The following is a 17,530-nucleotide window of genomic DNA, read 5'->3' on the forward strand; positions in this document are numbered from 1 at the left end:
GTAAATATGGTAAGGGAACTGACTGACCCTGTATACAGTATGCTTACTTACTTTCTCTTGATTCTCTTGATATTTCTACCTTAAGTTATTTTTAGTATTGTTATTGTTGTTGATCACTGCACTGTTGTGTTTAGAGCTTGCAATAAAGGCATTTCACTGTATTTGTGATGCAAAATTAAAACTGAACTTGAAACTTGAAACCTGGTGTTAGGGCTGGAAAATCCCAATGCGCCAGTTTTAATATTGACAAAATTGCAAACTAATATGCGTTTGACACTTGCGCCTCCATAGCGCCAGCTGAAAATAGAGCCCTGTGTAAGGTGGCATCCGAAGACTGTGTTCCCAAAGGCTACTTTGATATTGGAGCAAACTCACAATCTCTTTACTCAACATAATTCAAATCAATATGCATATTTGTCCATGGCTGTGTCCGAAATCTGTCTTTCCTACTTACTAAAACTGCATACTGTGTACTCATCAAACTTCCTACTATTTAGTATTCACTGTTTGGTAAAAATGTATGCAGTAAGAAACAAATATTAACATACTAATCATACATACTGAGAAATCTAATGTGTAATTGTAATGCTCCGGGTGTCGTGGGTGTGGAGTCAAACGCAGGAGACAGAGAGTGCAATGCTGTGCTCTTTAATTGCACCAACGCACCACAGGGTGCTCACAATATTCACGGCCCCAAACACAGGGAATGAAAAATGTACAACTGAAAAATGCACGACCAGGAACTAACAAGTTCCTCTACTACAGAGCCGAAGGTTACAATGATTAATCCCGCACAACAAACAGGCAGGCCGGCTGTCTAAAGAAGCCCAACTAATCATCACAAACAGGTGCTACCAATAAACATACAAGGAGGGGGAGGAAAGACAATCAGTGGCAGCTAATAGGCTGGTGACGACGACCGCCAAGCGCCACACGACCGGGAAGGGAAGCCACCCTCGGTCGGACTCGTGACAGACCCCCCCCCCTGCCGACACCGGCCTCGCCTGGAGGACGAGGTGCAGGGCGATCCGGATGGAGGCGATGGAAATCCCTCAACAAGGATGGATCCAAGAGGTCCCCCACCGGTACCCAGGGGGGGACCTCCGGCACCTCACTGTCCTGCAGGGGACCAGCTACCACCGGCCTGGGGAGAGACACATGAAACGAGGGGTTAATACGATAATAGGAAGGGAGTTGTAATCGATAACACACCTCGTTTATTCTCCTCAGGACTTTAAAGGGCCCTACACACTGCGGACCCAGCGTCCGGCAGGGCAAGCGGAGGGGTAGGTTTCGGGTCGAGAGCCATACCCAGTCCCCTGGTAAAAACACGGGGGCCTCACTGCGGTGGCGGTCAGCACTCCTCTTCTGCCGTCCACTCGCTTGTTGTAGAGATTCCTGGATGGCCCTCCAGGTCTCATTGGAGCGCTGTACCCATTCCTCCAAAGCAGGAGCCTCGGTCTGGCTCGGATGCCATGGTACCCCAACACACACTGACAAGGGGACACGTTAGTAGAGGAGTGGCGTAGTGAGTTCTGAGCCATTTCCGCCCAGGGAATGTTTCGTGCCCACTCCCCTGGCCGATCCTGGCAATACGATCGCAGAAACCTACCCACCTCTTGGTTCACTCTCTCCACCTGCCCATTACTCTCGGTGATAACCGGAGGTCAGGCTGACAGAGACCCCCAAACGTTCCATGAAGGCCCTCCAGACCCGGGACGTGAATTGGGGGCCCCGATCAGAAACGATGTCCTCCGGCACCCCGTAGTGCCGAAAGACATGGGTGAATAATGCCTCCGCAGTCTGTAGGGCTGTCGGGATACCGGGCAACGGGAGGAGACGGCAGGACTTAGAGAACCGATCCACAATCACTAGAACCGTGGTGTTCCCCTGAGCCGGCGGAAGATCGGTCAGGAAATCTACGGATAGATGTGACCATGGCCGTTGTGGATCGGGGAGGGGTTGTAACTTCCCTCTAGGAAGGTGCCTAGGAGCCTTACTCTGGGCGCACACCGAACAGGAGGAGACATAACCCTTAACGTCCTTTGCCAAAGTAGGCCACCAATACCTCCCCCGAAGGCTCCCCACTGTCCTCGTCACCCCAGGGTGACCCGAGGAGGGTAGGACGTGAGCCCACCGAATCAGTTTGTTCCGAACACAAAACGGCACGTACTTACGCCCCGCCGGACACTGAGGAGGCGCAGGTTCCGCCTGTAACGCCCGCTCGATGTCCGAGTCCACCTCCCATACCACTGGTGCTACCAGTTTAGAGGCGGGAAGGATGGGAGTAGGTTCGGTGGACCCATCCTCCGTGTCGTAAAGACGGGACAGTGCGTCAGCCTTTACGTTCTGGGAGCCCGGTCTATACGACAATGTAAACCGGAACCGGGTGAAGAATATGGCCCACCTTGCCTGACGTGGGTTCAGTCTCCTAGCTGCCCGAATATACTCCAGATTCTGGTGGTCGGTCCAGATGAGAAAGGGGTGCTTAGCCCCCTCAAGCCAGTGTCTCCACACCTTCAGAGCTCTAACCACCGCTAGCAACTCCCGGTCCCCCACATCATAGTTACGCTCCGCTGGGCTGAGCTTCCTTGAGAAAAAAGCGCAGGGGCGGAGTTTTGGTGGCGTACCCGAGCACTGTGATAGCACGGCACCCACCCCATCCTCGGACGCGTCCACCTCCACTATGAATGCTAGAGAGGGGTCCGGATGCGCCAAAACGGGCGCATCGGTGAACAGCGCCTTCAACTTGTTGAAAGCTCCGTCCGCCTCTGCTGACCACTGCAACCACACCGGGTCCCCCTTCAGCAGTGAGGTAATGGGAGCCGCTATCTGGCCAAAACCCCGGATAAACCTCCGGTAGTAGTTGGCAAAACCCAAAAACCGCTGCACCTCTTTTACCGTGGTCGGAGTCGGCCAATTACGCACGGCCCTAATGCGGTCGCCCTCCATCACCACCCCCGAGGTGGAAATGCGATAACCCAGAAAGGAGACGGCTCGTTTAGAGAACACGCATTTCTCAGCCTTTATGTATAGGTCATGCTCCAGCAGTCTACCAAGCACCTTACGTACCAGAGACACATGCGCGGTGTGAGTGGCCGAGTAGATCAGAATGTCATCGATATAAATCACCACTCCCTGTCCGCACAGGTCCCTGAGAATCTCGTCTATGAAGGATTGGAAGACGGCTGGAGCATTCTTTAACCCATACGGCATGACGAGGTACTCATAGTGGCCTGATGTGGTACTAAATGCGGTTTTCCACTCGTCTCCCTTCCGAATACGCACCAGACTATACGTGCTCCTGAGATCCAGTTTTGTGAAGAACTGCGCTCCGTGAAATGATTCCACCGCCGTAGCGATGAGAGGTAGAGGGTAATTATACCCCACTGTGATGGCGTTTAGACCTCTATAATCAATACATGGACGCAAACCTCCCTCCTTTTTCCTCACAAAAAAGAAACTCGAGGAGACGGGTGAGATGGAGGGCCGAATGTACCCCTGTCCCAGCGACTCCGTGACATATGTCTCCATAGCCAACGTCTCCTCCTGGGACAACGGGTACACGTGACTCTTGGGAAGCGCAGCGTTTACCTGGAGATCTATCGTACAATCCCTTCCCGGTCGATAAGGTGGTAATTTAGTAGCTTTCACTTTACTGAAAGCGATTGCCAAATCGGCATACTCGGGGGGAATGCACACGGTGGAACCCTGGTCTAGACTCCAGCGGAGGGGCTGGGTGGTGGAATGCGCAGGACCCTCTCCGAACGCCCGCGGGCAGCCAGCAGATTGTCCAGTCGAATAGACATGTCAATCAGCTCATCCAGTGACAGAGCGGTGTCCCGACACGCTAACTCCCTGCGGACGTCCTCCCGGAGACTACACCTGTAGTGGTCAATAAGGGCCCTGTCGTTCCACCCAGAACCTGCTGCCAAGGTCCGGAACTCCAGCGCGTAATCCTGGGCGCGCCTCCTCTCCTGCCTGAGATGAAATAGTCGTTCTCCCACCGCTCGGCCATCTGGAGGGTGATCAAACACGGCACAGAAGCGGCGGGAAAACTCTGGGTAGTGCTCCTTCGCTGAGTCTGGGCCATTCCAGACTGCATTCGCCCACTCCAGAGCACGACCCGTGAGGCAGGAGATGAGGACACTCACCCTCTCCGCTCCCGAGGGAGTGGGTCTGACGGTGGCCGGGTATAGCTCCAGCTGAAGCAAAAACCCCTGGCAACCTGCCGCCGCTCCATCATAAGCCCTTGGTAGCGTCAGACGGAGGGTGCTGGAGTCGGGAGATGGGGAGTCCGGAGCCGGGGGTGCCGAAGGTGGAGAGAGGAGACCACTCCTCTCCCATCGGTCCATTCTCTCCATTACTTGATCCATCGCGGATCCGATCCGATGGAGGACGGTAGTGTGGTGGTGAACCCGTTCCTCCATCGATGGGAGAGGGTTGGCTGCTGCTCCTGCTGACTCCATTCAATCTTTAGGTGTGGGATTCTGTAATGCTCCGGGTGTCGTGGGTGTGGAGTCAAACGCAGGAGACAGAGAGTGCAATGCTGTGCTCTTTAATTGCACCAACGCACCACAGGGTGCTCACAATAATCACGTCCCCAAACACAGGGAATGAAAAATGTACAACTGAAAAATGCACGACCAGGAACTAACAAGTTCCTCTACTACAGAGCCGAAGGTTACAATGATTAATCCCGCACAACAAACAGGCAGGCCGGCTGTCTAAAGAAGCCCAACTAATCATCACAAACAGGTGCTACCAATAAACATACAAGGAGGGGGAGGAAAGACAATCAGTAGCAGCTAATAGTCCGGTGACGACGACCGCCGAGCGCCACCCGACCGGGAAGGGAAGCCACCCTTGGTCGGACTCGTGACAGTAATGGTGATTTGTTCATTTTTGTACAGGACATCCCCTATTCTGATTATTAGCTGTTGTCAAATACACGTGGGTGTGAAAAGACGATTCTCTTCCTCAATAGCAGTGGTGTAGTGGAGGGTATATGCCGTATACCCACTTATTTTTCTGTGGGCATGTAACGGCTGTTGGAAGGAGTGGAGGACCAACGTGCAGCGTGGTACGTGTTCATCTTTATTATTTGAACTGAACACTGACTAACAAAAAAAACAAAGAGAATGAACGAAAACCGAAACAGTTCTGTCGGGTGCAGAAAGACACAAAACAGAAAACATAGAACCCACAACATAGAATGCCCACCCCAACTCACGCCCTGATCAAACCAAAATAGAGACATAAAAGGATCGCTAAGGTCAGGGAGTGACAGTACCCCCCCCCGCCCCAAAGAAGCAGACTCCGGCCGCAAAACCTAAACCTATAGGAGAGGGTCTGGGTGGGCATCTATCCACGGTGGCGCCTCTGGAGCGGGGACCCTCGCTGCTTACCCCGGACTGGGGACCCTCACAGCGGGCCCCGGACAGTCGGGAGACTCTGGCAGCTCCGGACAGGCGGGAGACTCTGGCAGCTCCGGACAGGCGGGAGACTCTGGCAGCCCCGGACAGTCGGGAAACTCTGGCAGCTCCGGACAGGCGGGAGACTCTGGCAGCTCCGGACAGGCGGGAGACTCTGGCAGCTCCGGACAGGCGGCCTCCTCCTTGGCCGAGGCACCGGACACACTGAGCCGTGGAGGCGCACTGGCGGTCTCGAGCGCAGAGCTGGCACCACCTGTTCTGGCTGGATGCCAGCTTCACGTGGGTGTGAAAAGACGATTCTCTTCCTCAATAGCAGTGGTGTAGTGGAGGGTATATGCAGGTATATGCCTCTCGGGCTTCCTTGCCAGCAGTGTTCGTGTTATTATATTATTAATAATAATATTATGTGTATTATTATAAAATAACAAAGAGAATGAACGAAAACCGAAATTGTCCTGTCTGGTGGAGAAAGACAGAAAACAGAAAACATAGAACCCACAACATAGAATGCCCACACTAACTCACGCCCTGAACAAACCAAAATAGAGACATAAAAGGATCTCTAAGGTCAGGGCGTGACAGGGTATTGTGTATACTCACTTCTTAATCCCCACGAATACTTATCAAAGTAATGTACTGGAGGTGTATGCCTATCATTTAGGGCTGATGGAACAGATCAGAATGTTTATCTTAAATAGTTGATAAACTATTATTTATTCACATTTTAGGCACATCAATGTACACACGAGAGTAAGCCTACACAGGAATGTTCTATTTCAAAACTCTATTCTATAATGCGCACCGCAGATGCAAGCGGTTTCATGGACAGAAATGCTCATATCCATTAGAAAGAGGAGGGATTTAAAGATGCAACAACTTTCAAGGGTCGAAAACATGATTAGGATAATGCCTTTGGCTTCTAGACAATGAAAGAATGTTGAAAAGAAAACAATAGAACAGGAGAATGCATATGAGTTAGTCTTAATAAAAATAATTGCCTTCACATTTCAAAATTGTAGACCTCCACGAGTCTGGTTCATCCTTGGGAGCAATTTCCAAACGCCTAATGGTACCACGTTCATCTGTACAAACAATAGTACGCAAGTATAAACACCATGGGACCACTCAGCCATCAAACCGCTCAGGAAGGAGACGCGTTCTGTCTCCTAGAGATGAACGCACTTTGGTGCGAAAAGTACAAATCAATCCCAGAACAACAGCAAAGGACCTTGTGAAGATGATGGAGGAAACAGGTAAAAAAGGATGTATATCCAGAGTAAAACGAGTCCTATATTGACATAACCTGAAAGGCCGCTCACCAAGGAAGAAGCCACTGCTCCAAAACCGCCATAAAAAAGCCAGACGACGGTTTGCAACTGCACATGGAGACAAAGTTCATACTTTTTGGAGAAATGTCCTCTGGTCTGATGAAACAAAAATAGAACTGTTTGGCCATAATGACCGTCGTTATGTTTGGAGGAAAAAGAGGGATGCTTGCAAACCGAAGAACACCATCCCAACAGTGAAGCACGTGGGTGGCAGCATTATGTTGCGGGGGTGCTTTGCTGCAGGAGGGACTGGTACACTTCACAAAATGGATGGCATCACGAGGATAGAAAATTATGTGGATAATTGAAGCAACATCTCAAGACATCAGAGTTACACCAAGTTAAAGCTTGGTCACAAATGGGTCTTCCAAATGGACCCCAAGCATACTTACAAAGTTGTGGCAAAATGGCTTAAGGACAACAAAGGCAAGGTATTGGAGTGGCCATCACAAAGCCCTGACCTCCATCCCATAGAACATTTGTGGGCAGAACTGAAAAGCGAGTGCGAGCAAGGAGAACTACAAACCTGTCTCAGTTACACCAGCTCTGTCAGGAGGAATGGGCCAAAATTCACCCAACTTATTGTGGAAGGCTAGTGGAAGGCTACCCAAAACGTTTTACCCAAGTCAAACAATTTAAAGGTAATGCTACCAAATACTAATTGAGTGTATGTAAACTTCTGACCCACTGGGAATGTGATGAAAGAAATAAAAGCTGAAATAAAACATTCTCTCTACTATTATTCTGACATTTCACGTTCTTAAAATAAAGTGGTGATCCTAACTGACCTAAGATAGGGAATTTTTACTAGGATTAAATGTCAGGAATTGTGAAAAACTGAGTTTAAATGTATTTGGCTAAGGTGTATGTAAACTTCCGACTTCGACTGTATATCTCACTGGTCATCCCCAAAGCCACCACCCCCTTTGGCCACCTTTCCTTCCAGCTCTCTGCTGCCAATGACTGGAACGAATTGCAAAAATCGCTGAAGTTGGAGACTTATATCTCCCTCTAACTCTAAGCATCAGCTATCTGAGCAGCTTACCGATCGCTGCAGCTGTACACAGCCCATCTGTAAATAGCCCATCCAATCTACCTACCTCATCCCCATATTGTTTTCTAAAACTTTTTTGCTCTTTTGTGCACAAGTATTTCTACTTGCACATCAGCATCTGCACATCTATCACTCCAGTGTTAATTTCTTCGCTACTATGGCCTATTTATTGCCTTACCTCCTTGCGCCATTTGCACACACTGTATATAGACTTTTTCTATTGTGTCATTGACTGTACGTTTGTTCCATGTGTAACTCTGTGTTGTTGTTTGTGTTGCACTGCTTTGCTTTATGTTTATCTGCTACTGCCAGGTCGCAGTTGTAAATGAGAACTTTTTCTCAACTGGCCTACCTGGTTAAATAAAGGTAAAATACAAAAAATTAAGAATTCATATACTGTCCCTTGCAAAAATGCCCGTTATATCTACTTCGATTTGAGTTTAATTCAATATTCACTCATTGTCTAATTAATCGCACTGCTTAAAATGTTTTGAATGTCAAATGAAATTGACTGAGGAGTGGTTGTAGTAGTACTCTATTCCAATAAAATATGTTAAAAGTTCAATTAAATTTACAAGGAGGGACATTAGAGTACCCTACTCAACTCTACTGATATGTTGAAAGTGAAATGTCATTGACTAAGGAGCAATGTTAGAGTAGATAGTACTGTGCACTCGTAGAAAAAAAGGTTCCAAAGGGGTTCATCAGCTGTCCCCGTAGGAGAACCCTTGGGATAACTGCTCAGGGGCACAAAGACATATTTTTACTTTGTCAGCTCGGGATTCGTTATGTTAGAGTAGTTAGAAATCTACTTAAACATGTTGAAAGTAAAATGATTAAGGAGCAATGTTACACTCCTCCAACCCCAATGGGGGTTTGCCACGGTGCAGGTTTAATTGAACTCCCGCCTCAGTAGTACTGAGTCAGATGGAATGATTGGGGAACAGGTGCATTTATTTTGGTGAAGGTCACAGACAAAGTCTGCAGCGGGAGAACCCGGGCATTGGGAGGAAAGCATGTGTGTGTGGATCAGCGTCGGCCATCGTTCTGAATCAAGGTGAGGCTCGATCAAACACCACAAGTTCTAGAGCCAGCGATCAACTGCAGTCAACCTCTGTAGCAGCAGAGCATCTGCTCAAACTCTCCTTTACAAGTCATGGAGATGAAGGGTCTGTGCAGGTTCTCCCTACTAATTTTCAGACTTCCGGGAGAATTTGGCAACATCTCAGTGAGCCTTCTACTAATTATATTCATTGGGATATAGTACAGGAAGCTTAAGTATATATTTTAGGATACAGGATTTACTTAATTTTAAAGATAATTTGGGATTTGTCCGTGTGAAATATTCTTAAATTGTATTTGATGTCACTGTTGAAGAGGCACTACATAATATTTGCCTCTAGGGGTGCTCTTTAGGGGTCTCTTAAATATACATATTGTCCAGAAATCACCTCATTGTATAGAAAGCAAACATTTGATGTACACAATTAGCAACTCCATTGTGTATCCTTAAGGTGTAAACAGTGATTGACAAGAACCCAGATATAATGTAGCAACTGTGCAGACAGAGCATAGTAAGAACACTTACAGCTCTCCATGGCAAAGATGGTGATGTTATGTATGGCGTTGACTTCTCTGTCCAGGGGCTTGGCAGTGCTGATGACACCGGTGGTGGCATCTATGTTGAAGAAGCGCTCCAAGTCGGTGTTGCGGTCTATTGAGTACCTGGAGTTAGGTAGACAGGAGAGAGAGCCTATTGAAGAGGCTTCCTATCGTGGGCCTGTTTCAACAGCACCCGCCGTATAAACGCATTCTATGGACCATCTGTGGGCAATGCATTAATCAGGGATGCATACTGTACATTTATGCAGGCTGTTATAATAAGGAGCAATCATACATCGAATGATGAAGGCTACAACTGATGCATACCATGTACATAACAAGCAGTTGAACAAACAGCAAATGTATTTGTCGTAGAAACACAAAATAGAACTGATCAAAAACGTTCAAACAGTAACAGAGCATTACGATTTAGAACTTGCTATGATGAATCCTTGCCACACCCCTACCTGATGGGACTGTTGGTGGAATCGGGGTCATGTGCGGACACCGTCCCGATGGTGGTGCCCACCTTTGCTGCCTCCGATATTAACATCTTGCTGAGCGGCAAGGAGAAGACAGGCGGCTCGTCCACGTTCTCCACGATGAGGCGCACTGTAGCTGTGTCGCTAAATGGGCCAAGGGAGAGGAATCGCAGGTCGATGTTTCTATTGGACACCTCGACACGTAGGGTGTAGCTCGACTTGGTCTCAAAGTCCAGGCCCTACCGATTTGAAAGGGAGAGAGAGATATTTATTGAATGAAGTAGGGAAAGGAGTAGGGAGGGTCAGACTTTGGGCATGTCTGAATACCAGTACTTGAGTTCTAAATAGTAGCCTAGTTGGGAATGTGAAAATATTGTATGTAAAATGTTGACAATTTCGACAATTCTTTTGGCTTTTCATCTAGTATGAATTCGCTGCATGCTATTGAGGAAGATAATCATCTTTTGGGACCTTGTGTGTGTTTGACAACTGCTGATAATCACAAAAGGGGATGTGCATTATACATTATATTATGTGCTCTACCAAAATAAAAAATGGTTGGAAACAACACGATTGTGCATTAGATGAAATAATATTTGTATGGATGATGTTGACATTTGTTTCTTACTGCATACGTTTTTATTAAATAGTATATTCTAAATCCACTATAATTGAGAATTTCAATAAGCGTTTTTCTACGGCTTGCTATGCTTTCCACCTGGCTACCCCTACCCCGGTCAACAGCACTGCACCACCCGCAGCAACTCGCCCAAGCCTTCCCCATTTCTCCTTCTCCCAAATCCAGTCAGCTGATGTTCTGAAAGAGCTGAAAAATCTGGATCCTTTCTTTCTAAAAATGATCTGCAACCCCTATTACTAGCCTGTTCAACCTCTTTCGTGTCGTCTGAGATTTCCAAAGATTGGAAAGCAGCTGCGGTCATCCCCCTCTTCAAAGGGGGGGACACTCTTGACCCAAACTGCTACAGACCTATATCTATCCTACCCTGCCTTTCTAAGGTCTTCGAAAGCCAAGTCAACAAACAGATTACCGACCATTTCGAATCCCACCATACCTTCTCCGCTATGCAATCTGGTTTCAGAGCTGGTCATGGGTGCACATCAGCCACGCTTAAGGTCCTAAATTATATCTTAACCACCATCGATAAGAAACAATACTGCGCAGCCGTATTCATTGATCTGGCCAAGGCTTTCGACTCTGTCAATCACCACATCCTCATCCGCGATAGCCTTGGTTTCTCAAATGATTGCCTCGCCTGGTTCACCAACTATTGCTCTGATAGAGTTCAGTGTGTCAAATCGGAGGGCCTGTTGTCCGGGCCTCTGGCAGTCTCTATGGGGGTGCCACAGAGTTCAATTCTTGGACCGACTCTCTTCTCTGTTTTCATCAATGATGTCGCTCTTGCTGCTGGTGAGTCTCTGATCCACCTCTACGCAGACAACACCATTCTGTATACTTCTGGCCCTTCTTTGGACACTGTGTTAACAACCCTCCATACAACCCTGCCATACAACTCTCCTTCTGTGGCCTCCAATTGCTCTTAAATACAAGTAAAACTAAATGCATGCTCCTCAACCGATCGCTGCCTGCACCTGCCCGCCCGTCCAACATCACTACTCTGGACGGTTCTGTCTTGGACAACTACAAATACCTAGGTGTCTGGTTAGACTGTAAACTCTCCTTCCAGACTCACATTAAACATCTCCAATCCAAATCTCCAATCTAAATCTAGAATTGGCTTCCTATTTCGCAACCAAGCCTCCTTCACTCATGCTGCCAAACATACCCTTGTAACACTTAGCATCCTACCGATCCTCGACGTCATTTACAAAATAGCCTTCAATACCCTACTCAATAAATTGGATGCAGTCTATCACAGGGCCATCCATTTTGTCAGAAAAGCCCCATATACTACCCACCACTGCGACCTGTACGCTCTCGATGGCTGGCCCTCGCTTCAAACTCGTCGCCAAACCCACTGGCTCCAGGTAATCTACAAGACCCTGCTTGGTAAAGTTCCCCTTTATCTCAGCTCGCTGGTCACCATAGCAGCACCCACCTGTAGCAGGCGCTCCAGCAGGTATATCTCCCTGGTCACCCCCGAAACCAATTCTTACTTTGGCCGCCTCACCTTCCAGTTCTCTGCTGCCAATGACTGGAACGAACTGCAAAAATCTCTGAAACTGGAAACACTTATCCCCCTCACTAGCTTTAAGCACCAGCTGTTTTGCACCCTCATCTCTACTTTGCACATTCTTCCACTGCAAATCTACCATTCCAGTGTTTATTTTTTTTACTTTCTATATTGTATTTATATTAGAATGATACTCAGGCACTCCTCACTTTGTGCAAATCAAAGTACCTCACTATCTTGATCACAGAGACCGTTAAAACCACAAAAGTATGCATTAACAACGCTGCTATGCCTTCTTCCGGGTGTGTGAAATCTATGTGAGTGTTTACGAAGATTAACACACTTTGCCATGCTGTCTCCCCTTATGGTGAGAGTAAGAATTCAAGAGAATGAAAGCCCCATTGTTTAGTTCATCGAAGATACATATATTTGCCTTTGATTGATACACACATTTACTACTGTAGCTTATATTGTGTCAACATTTACAAATCAGTCAGACAATATTTCAAGTAAACTAGAGTAGAATGGTTCATAAGTTTCAAGTTTCTTGTTCTTTGGAATACCTAGGATAGGATAAAGTAATCCTTCTCACCCCCCTTAAAAGATTTAGATGCACTATTGTAAAGTGGCTGTTCCACTGGATGTCATAAGGTGAATGCACCAATTTGTAAGTCGCTCTGGATAAGAGCGTCTGCTAAATGACTTAAATGTAAATGTAATGTATTTACTTCGCCACCATGGCCTTTTTTTTGCCTTTACCTTCCTTATCTCACCTCATTTGCTCACATTGTATATAGACTCATTTTTCTACTGTATTACTGACTGTATATTTGTTTTACTCCATGTGTAACTCTGTGTTGTTGTTCGTGTTGAACTGCTTTGCTTTATATTGGCCAGGTCGCAATTGTAAATGAGAACTTGTTCTCAACTTATCTACCTGGTTAAATAAAGGTTAAACAAAAAAATTAACAATTCGAAATAGTATGTAGCATGATTACTACACAATTACTACACAATATGTAGGATGGATGGAAGGAATACAGTGCCTTGCAAAATCATTCATCCCCATTGGCATTTTTCCTATTGTGCTGCATTACAACCTGTAAAATTGATTTGTATTTTTATTTCATATAAATGGACATACACAAAATAGTCCTAAATGGTGAAGTGAAATGAAAAAAATTACTTGTTTCAAAAACATTTAAAAAGCGTAAAACTGAAAAGTGGTGTGTGCATATACATTCCCCTCTTTGCTGTGAAGCCCCTAAATAACATCTGGTGCAACCAATTACCTTCAGAAGTCACATAATTCGTTTTAAAAAAGTCCACCTGTGTGCACCTAAGTGTCACGTGATCTGTCACATGATCTTAGTATATATACACCTGTTCTGATAGGCCCCAGATTCTACAACTCCACTAAGCAAGGGGCACCATGAAGACCAAGGACCTCTCCAAACAGGTCAGGGACAAAGTTGTGGAGAAGTACAGATCAGGGTTGGGTTATAAAAAAATAGCCAAAACTTTGAACATCCAACGGAGCACCATTAAATCCATTATTAAAAAATGGAAAGAACATGGCACCAAAACAAGCCTGCCAAGAGAGGGCCGCCCACCAAAACTCATGGACCAGGCAAGGAGGGCATTAATCAGAGGCAACAAAGAGACCAAAGATAACCCTGAAGGATCTGCAAAGCTTCACAGCGGAGATGGCAGTATCTGTCCATAGGAAAACGTTAAGCCGTACACTCCACAGAGCTGGGCTTTAAACCATTGCTTACAGAAACAAATAAGCAAACACGTTTTGTGTTTGCCAAAAGGCACGTGGGAGACTCCCCAAACATATGGAAGAAGGTACTCTGGTCAGTTGAGACTAAAATTGAGCTTTTTGGCCATCAAAGAAAACGTTATGTCTAGAGCAAACCCAACACCTCTCATCACCCTGAAAATACTATCCCCACAGTGGAGCATGGTGGTGGCAGCATCATGCTGTGTGGATGTTTTTCATCGGCAGGGACTGGGAAACTTGTCAGAATTGAAGGAATTGTGGATGGCGCTAAATACAGGGAAATTCTTGAGGGAAACCTGTTTCAGTCCTCCAGAGAGGACAATGACCCTAAGCATACTTCTAAAGCAACACTCGAGTGGTTTAAGGGGAAACATTTAAATGTCTTGGAATGGCTAGGTCAAAGCCCAGACTCAATCCAATTGAGAATCTGTGGTATGACTTAAAGATTGCTGTAAACCAGGGGAAACCCATCCAACTTGAAGGAGCTGGAGCAGTTTTGTCTTGAAGAATGGGGCAAGAATCCCAGTGGCTAGATGTGCAAGCTTTTAGAGACATACCCCAAGAGACTTGGATCTGTAATTGCTGCAAAAGGTGGCTCTACAAAGTATTGACTTTGGGGGGGGTGAATAGTTATGCTCAAGTTCTGTTTTTTCTCTTATTCCTCGTTTGTGTCACAAAAAAATATTTCAAAGTGGTAGGCATGTTGTGTAAGTCAAATGATACAAACCCCCCCAAAAAATAAATGTTCATACCAGGTTGTAAGGCAACAAAATAGGAAAAATTCCAAGAGGGGTGAATACTTTCGCAAGCCACTGAGGATTGAGATAAGAGACAAAGGTTTTTTTAAATATGGAAGGGAGTAAATAAAAAAATAAGGAAGAGAGGGAGAGGAGAGAGAGAGATGAACGAGAGGGAAGGAAGGAAGTGAGGAACAATAGGAACAAGGAAGAAAAAAATAAATAAATAAGTCCGCTAAAATCACAATATATGAAGGCCCAGGTTTAATTCATACCCTTTACAATTCTGATCTCATTTTGTCCACACATATACAATTGTTTTCTGAACCTTCTCAATCTCTGAACATTGCTGTCATATTGACTTACAGTACATAACTGTGCCAAGGCAAAATATTGATCTTAAGACAAAGATACAAGACCCTGAAAATGTTTTCTGACGCACTCGCGCACCTCCTCATTTATTCATCCTGTCAAAGTTATGAAATTACTGCTTTTTAAGATATCAAATGCAAAGTATTTAGCTCATTGTCTGTAAATAATTCAAATTGTATAAAAAAGCTAAAGAGATATTTTTTTATCTCCATCTCCATATTTTGTCAAGAGTAAAAAGCTTTATGATTAGGTTCAGAGAAACTTAAGAATAATTTAGAATTCAAATTCTTCAAATTCCAAGGGACATCTTACAGACTTTGGCCGTGTATGAATACCCATACTTGTGTTCTAAATCGAAGACTAATTGGATTTGCAAAAATATAATATAGTTTTATAGTATGTCACATTTCTAAAATGTCATGTGCTTTAAATGCTAGGATGTCATACTCATTTTGGTTTTTCATCTAGTAGAATTCGCTGCAGGCTTTTGAGCAAGGGAATCGTGTTTTCAGACCCATGTGTGTTTTACAACAGCTTATAATCAGATAAGAGGAGGTCTGTATCAACATGAACGAAGGGCGGGAAACAACAGAAGTGCGCATTTTGAATGCATTCTCCATATGGATAATCCTAGTATGTTGATATTTGTTGCTTACTGCATACATTTATACTAAACAGTACATTCTAAATGGTATGTAATATAATTAGTAGACAGTATGTAGTTTTAGTAAATAGTAGGGGGCAGCAGGTAGCCTAGTGGTTAGAGTGGTGGGCCAGTAACCAAAAGGTTGCTGAATCGAATCCCTGAGCTGACAAGGTAAAAATCTGTCATTCTGCCCCTGAACAAGGCAGCTAACCCACTGTTCCCTGCTAGGCCGTCATTGTAAATAAGGATTTGTTCTTAACTGACTTGTCTAGTTAATTAAAGGTTAATAAAAAAGTAGGCAAGACAGATTTTGAACACAGCCTGAGGAGCTATGGTGTGTACCGGCTTTAGTTCCAGCCTAGTACTAACACACCTGTTTCACATAAGCCTGTCTCTCAATGGGAATTTCATGGTTAAATAAAAAATGATTAGCTGTATCAGTTGTGTTATTGCCGGCGTGGAGCAAAGGCATGCACACAAAGTAGCTATCTGGGACCAGAGTTGGAAAAGCATTAGATTAAGGATCTGCATCTATAGAGTGTCCATGGACAAGAGTTACACATTCATGGAATGTGTCAATCTCACTTGGAGATTTGAATTGGTGTTGTTGTCGCTTTGACACCAACTTCTGACTCTGACACAACTTCCACTGTCCTAATACGGACACGTTATCTATTGGTTTTATAGGGTGTCCATGAGGACAGTGCAATACTATAGCAGACCTCTAGCGATGGCTTCCTTAAAGGAAAGGTCTGCATTATACCTTTTGCAGAGTGATGAGGCCTTCCTGTGTGTCTCTGTCGGGGGTGATTCGGAACAACCCGAGGCCATCCCCATCCACAATCCTGTACTCCATCTCAGCATTGGGCCCCACATCCGAGTCTAGCGTCTTTATCTTGGCTACCACTGACGCCACTGGCAGGGACTCAGACATGCTGAATTGATAACTTTCTACAGGCGAGAGACAGAGAGAGACAGAGAGAGACAGAGAGAAGAGGAAAATGATAAAAACAGCCCACACATACAAGTTATTGATGATACCATTTTCCATCTTCGCTCTATGTCCACGCTCATCGCCCTGTTGCTAAATGAATGCTACCTGTTTCTGTTGTTATTTTTCTGTAGGGTTCCTCTACCCTGTGCAGATTGAGCTATATTAACTATTGCGTGAGTCTGACATGTCTGTGGATAGATTCCCACCACCATTTCCTTCTCAACCAACAACTTCTGGTTTGTGTCCACCCTGAGCTTGGAAGGTTGGGAGCTCGATCCCTGGCTGAGTCATTAAAAAATCTCTATATATTTAACCTTTATTTAACTGGACAAGTCAGATAAGAACAAATTCTCATTTACAATGACGGCCTACACCTGCCAAACCCAGATGACGCTCTGCCAATTGTGCGCAGCCCTATGGGACTCCCAATCACGGCCTGAATGTGATACAGCCTGGAATCAAACCAGAGTCTGTAGTGACGCCTCTAGCACTGAGATGCAGTGCCTTAGACCGCTGCGCCACACAGCCCAACACTGTTACACACATCTCAAGGAACCATGGAACCTTCAGGTTTGCAACTTCACTTTATTAAGTTTATTTGAAAGTGACAAAGTACATTAATCAACATTTTTGTGAACGTGCCAGATTTAGCCAGCCTGCTAATTTCACTTGAAATCCATGGGCAGGTAGACAAAAGCATGCTCATTCTCCACAAGTCACTGGGATGGAGCTTTTTGATCTGAAAATACAGATCTTTAGATGGGTCAACCCCTTCTCTATCACTCAATAATGCTGTTATAGCATTGTCTCAATACCCTCTTCTTAACAATGGCACCACCTTTCATTAGGTAGCGATAAAAAAACGGTTGTTGTAAAAATCCAGTAAAAATAGCCTTTTCTAGTTGAGTAATGGTGTTCTGTGGTTGATTATGGTCCTGTAG

The 17,530-nt window shown here is 45.5% G+C and overlaps 1 protein-coding gene across 1 annotated transcript in view; it reads right to left on the bottom strand.

The window, feature by feature from the left end:
* Positions 1-993: 993 nt before the first annotated feature.
* The window catches only part of LOC115114819 (cadherin-7-like), a 79,662-nt gene continuing 63,125 nt past the window's right edge, over positions 994-17,530 (bottom strand). The window contains exons 6-9 of the mRNA XM_065013330.1: positions 16,359-16,546; positions 9,887-10,140; positions 9,406-9,542; positions 994-1,144 (exon numbers count right to left, since the gene is read on the bottom strand). Of these exons, the coding sequence (XP_064869402.1) occupies positions 1,134-1,144; positions 9,406-9,542; positions 9,887-10,140; positions 16,359-16,546 (590 nt within the window). The 3' untranslated portion in view covers positions 994-1,133. The remainder of the gene's footprint in view (positions 1,145-9,405; positions 9,543-9,886; positions 10,141-16,358; positions 16,547-17,530) is intronic.

The sequence above is a fragment of the Oncorhynchus nerka genome, linkage group LG9b (genome assembly GCF_034236695.1).
Source record: "Oncorhynchus nerka isolate Pitt River linkage group LG9b, Oner_Uvic_2.0, whole genome shotgun sequence".
Lineage (NCBI taxonomy): Eukaryota > Metazoa > Chordata > Actinopteri > Salmoniformes > Salmonidae > Oncorhynchus > Oncorhynchus nerka.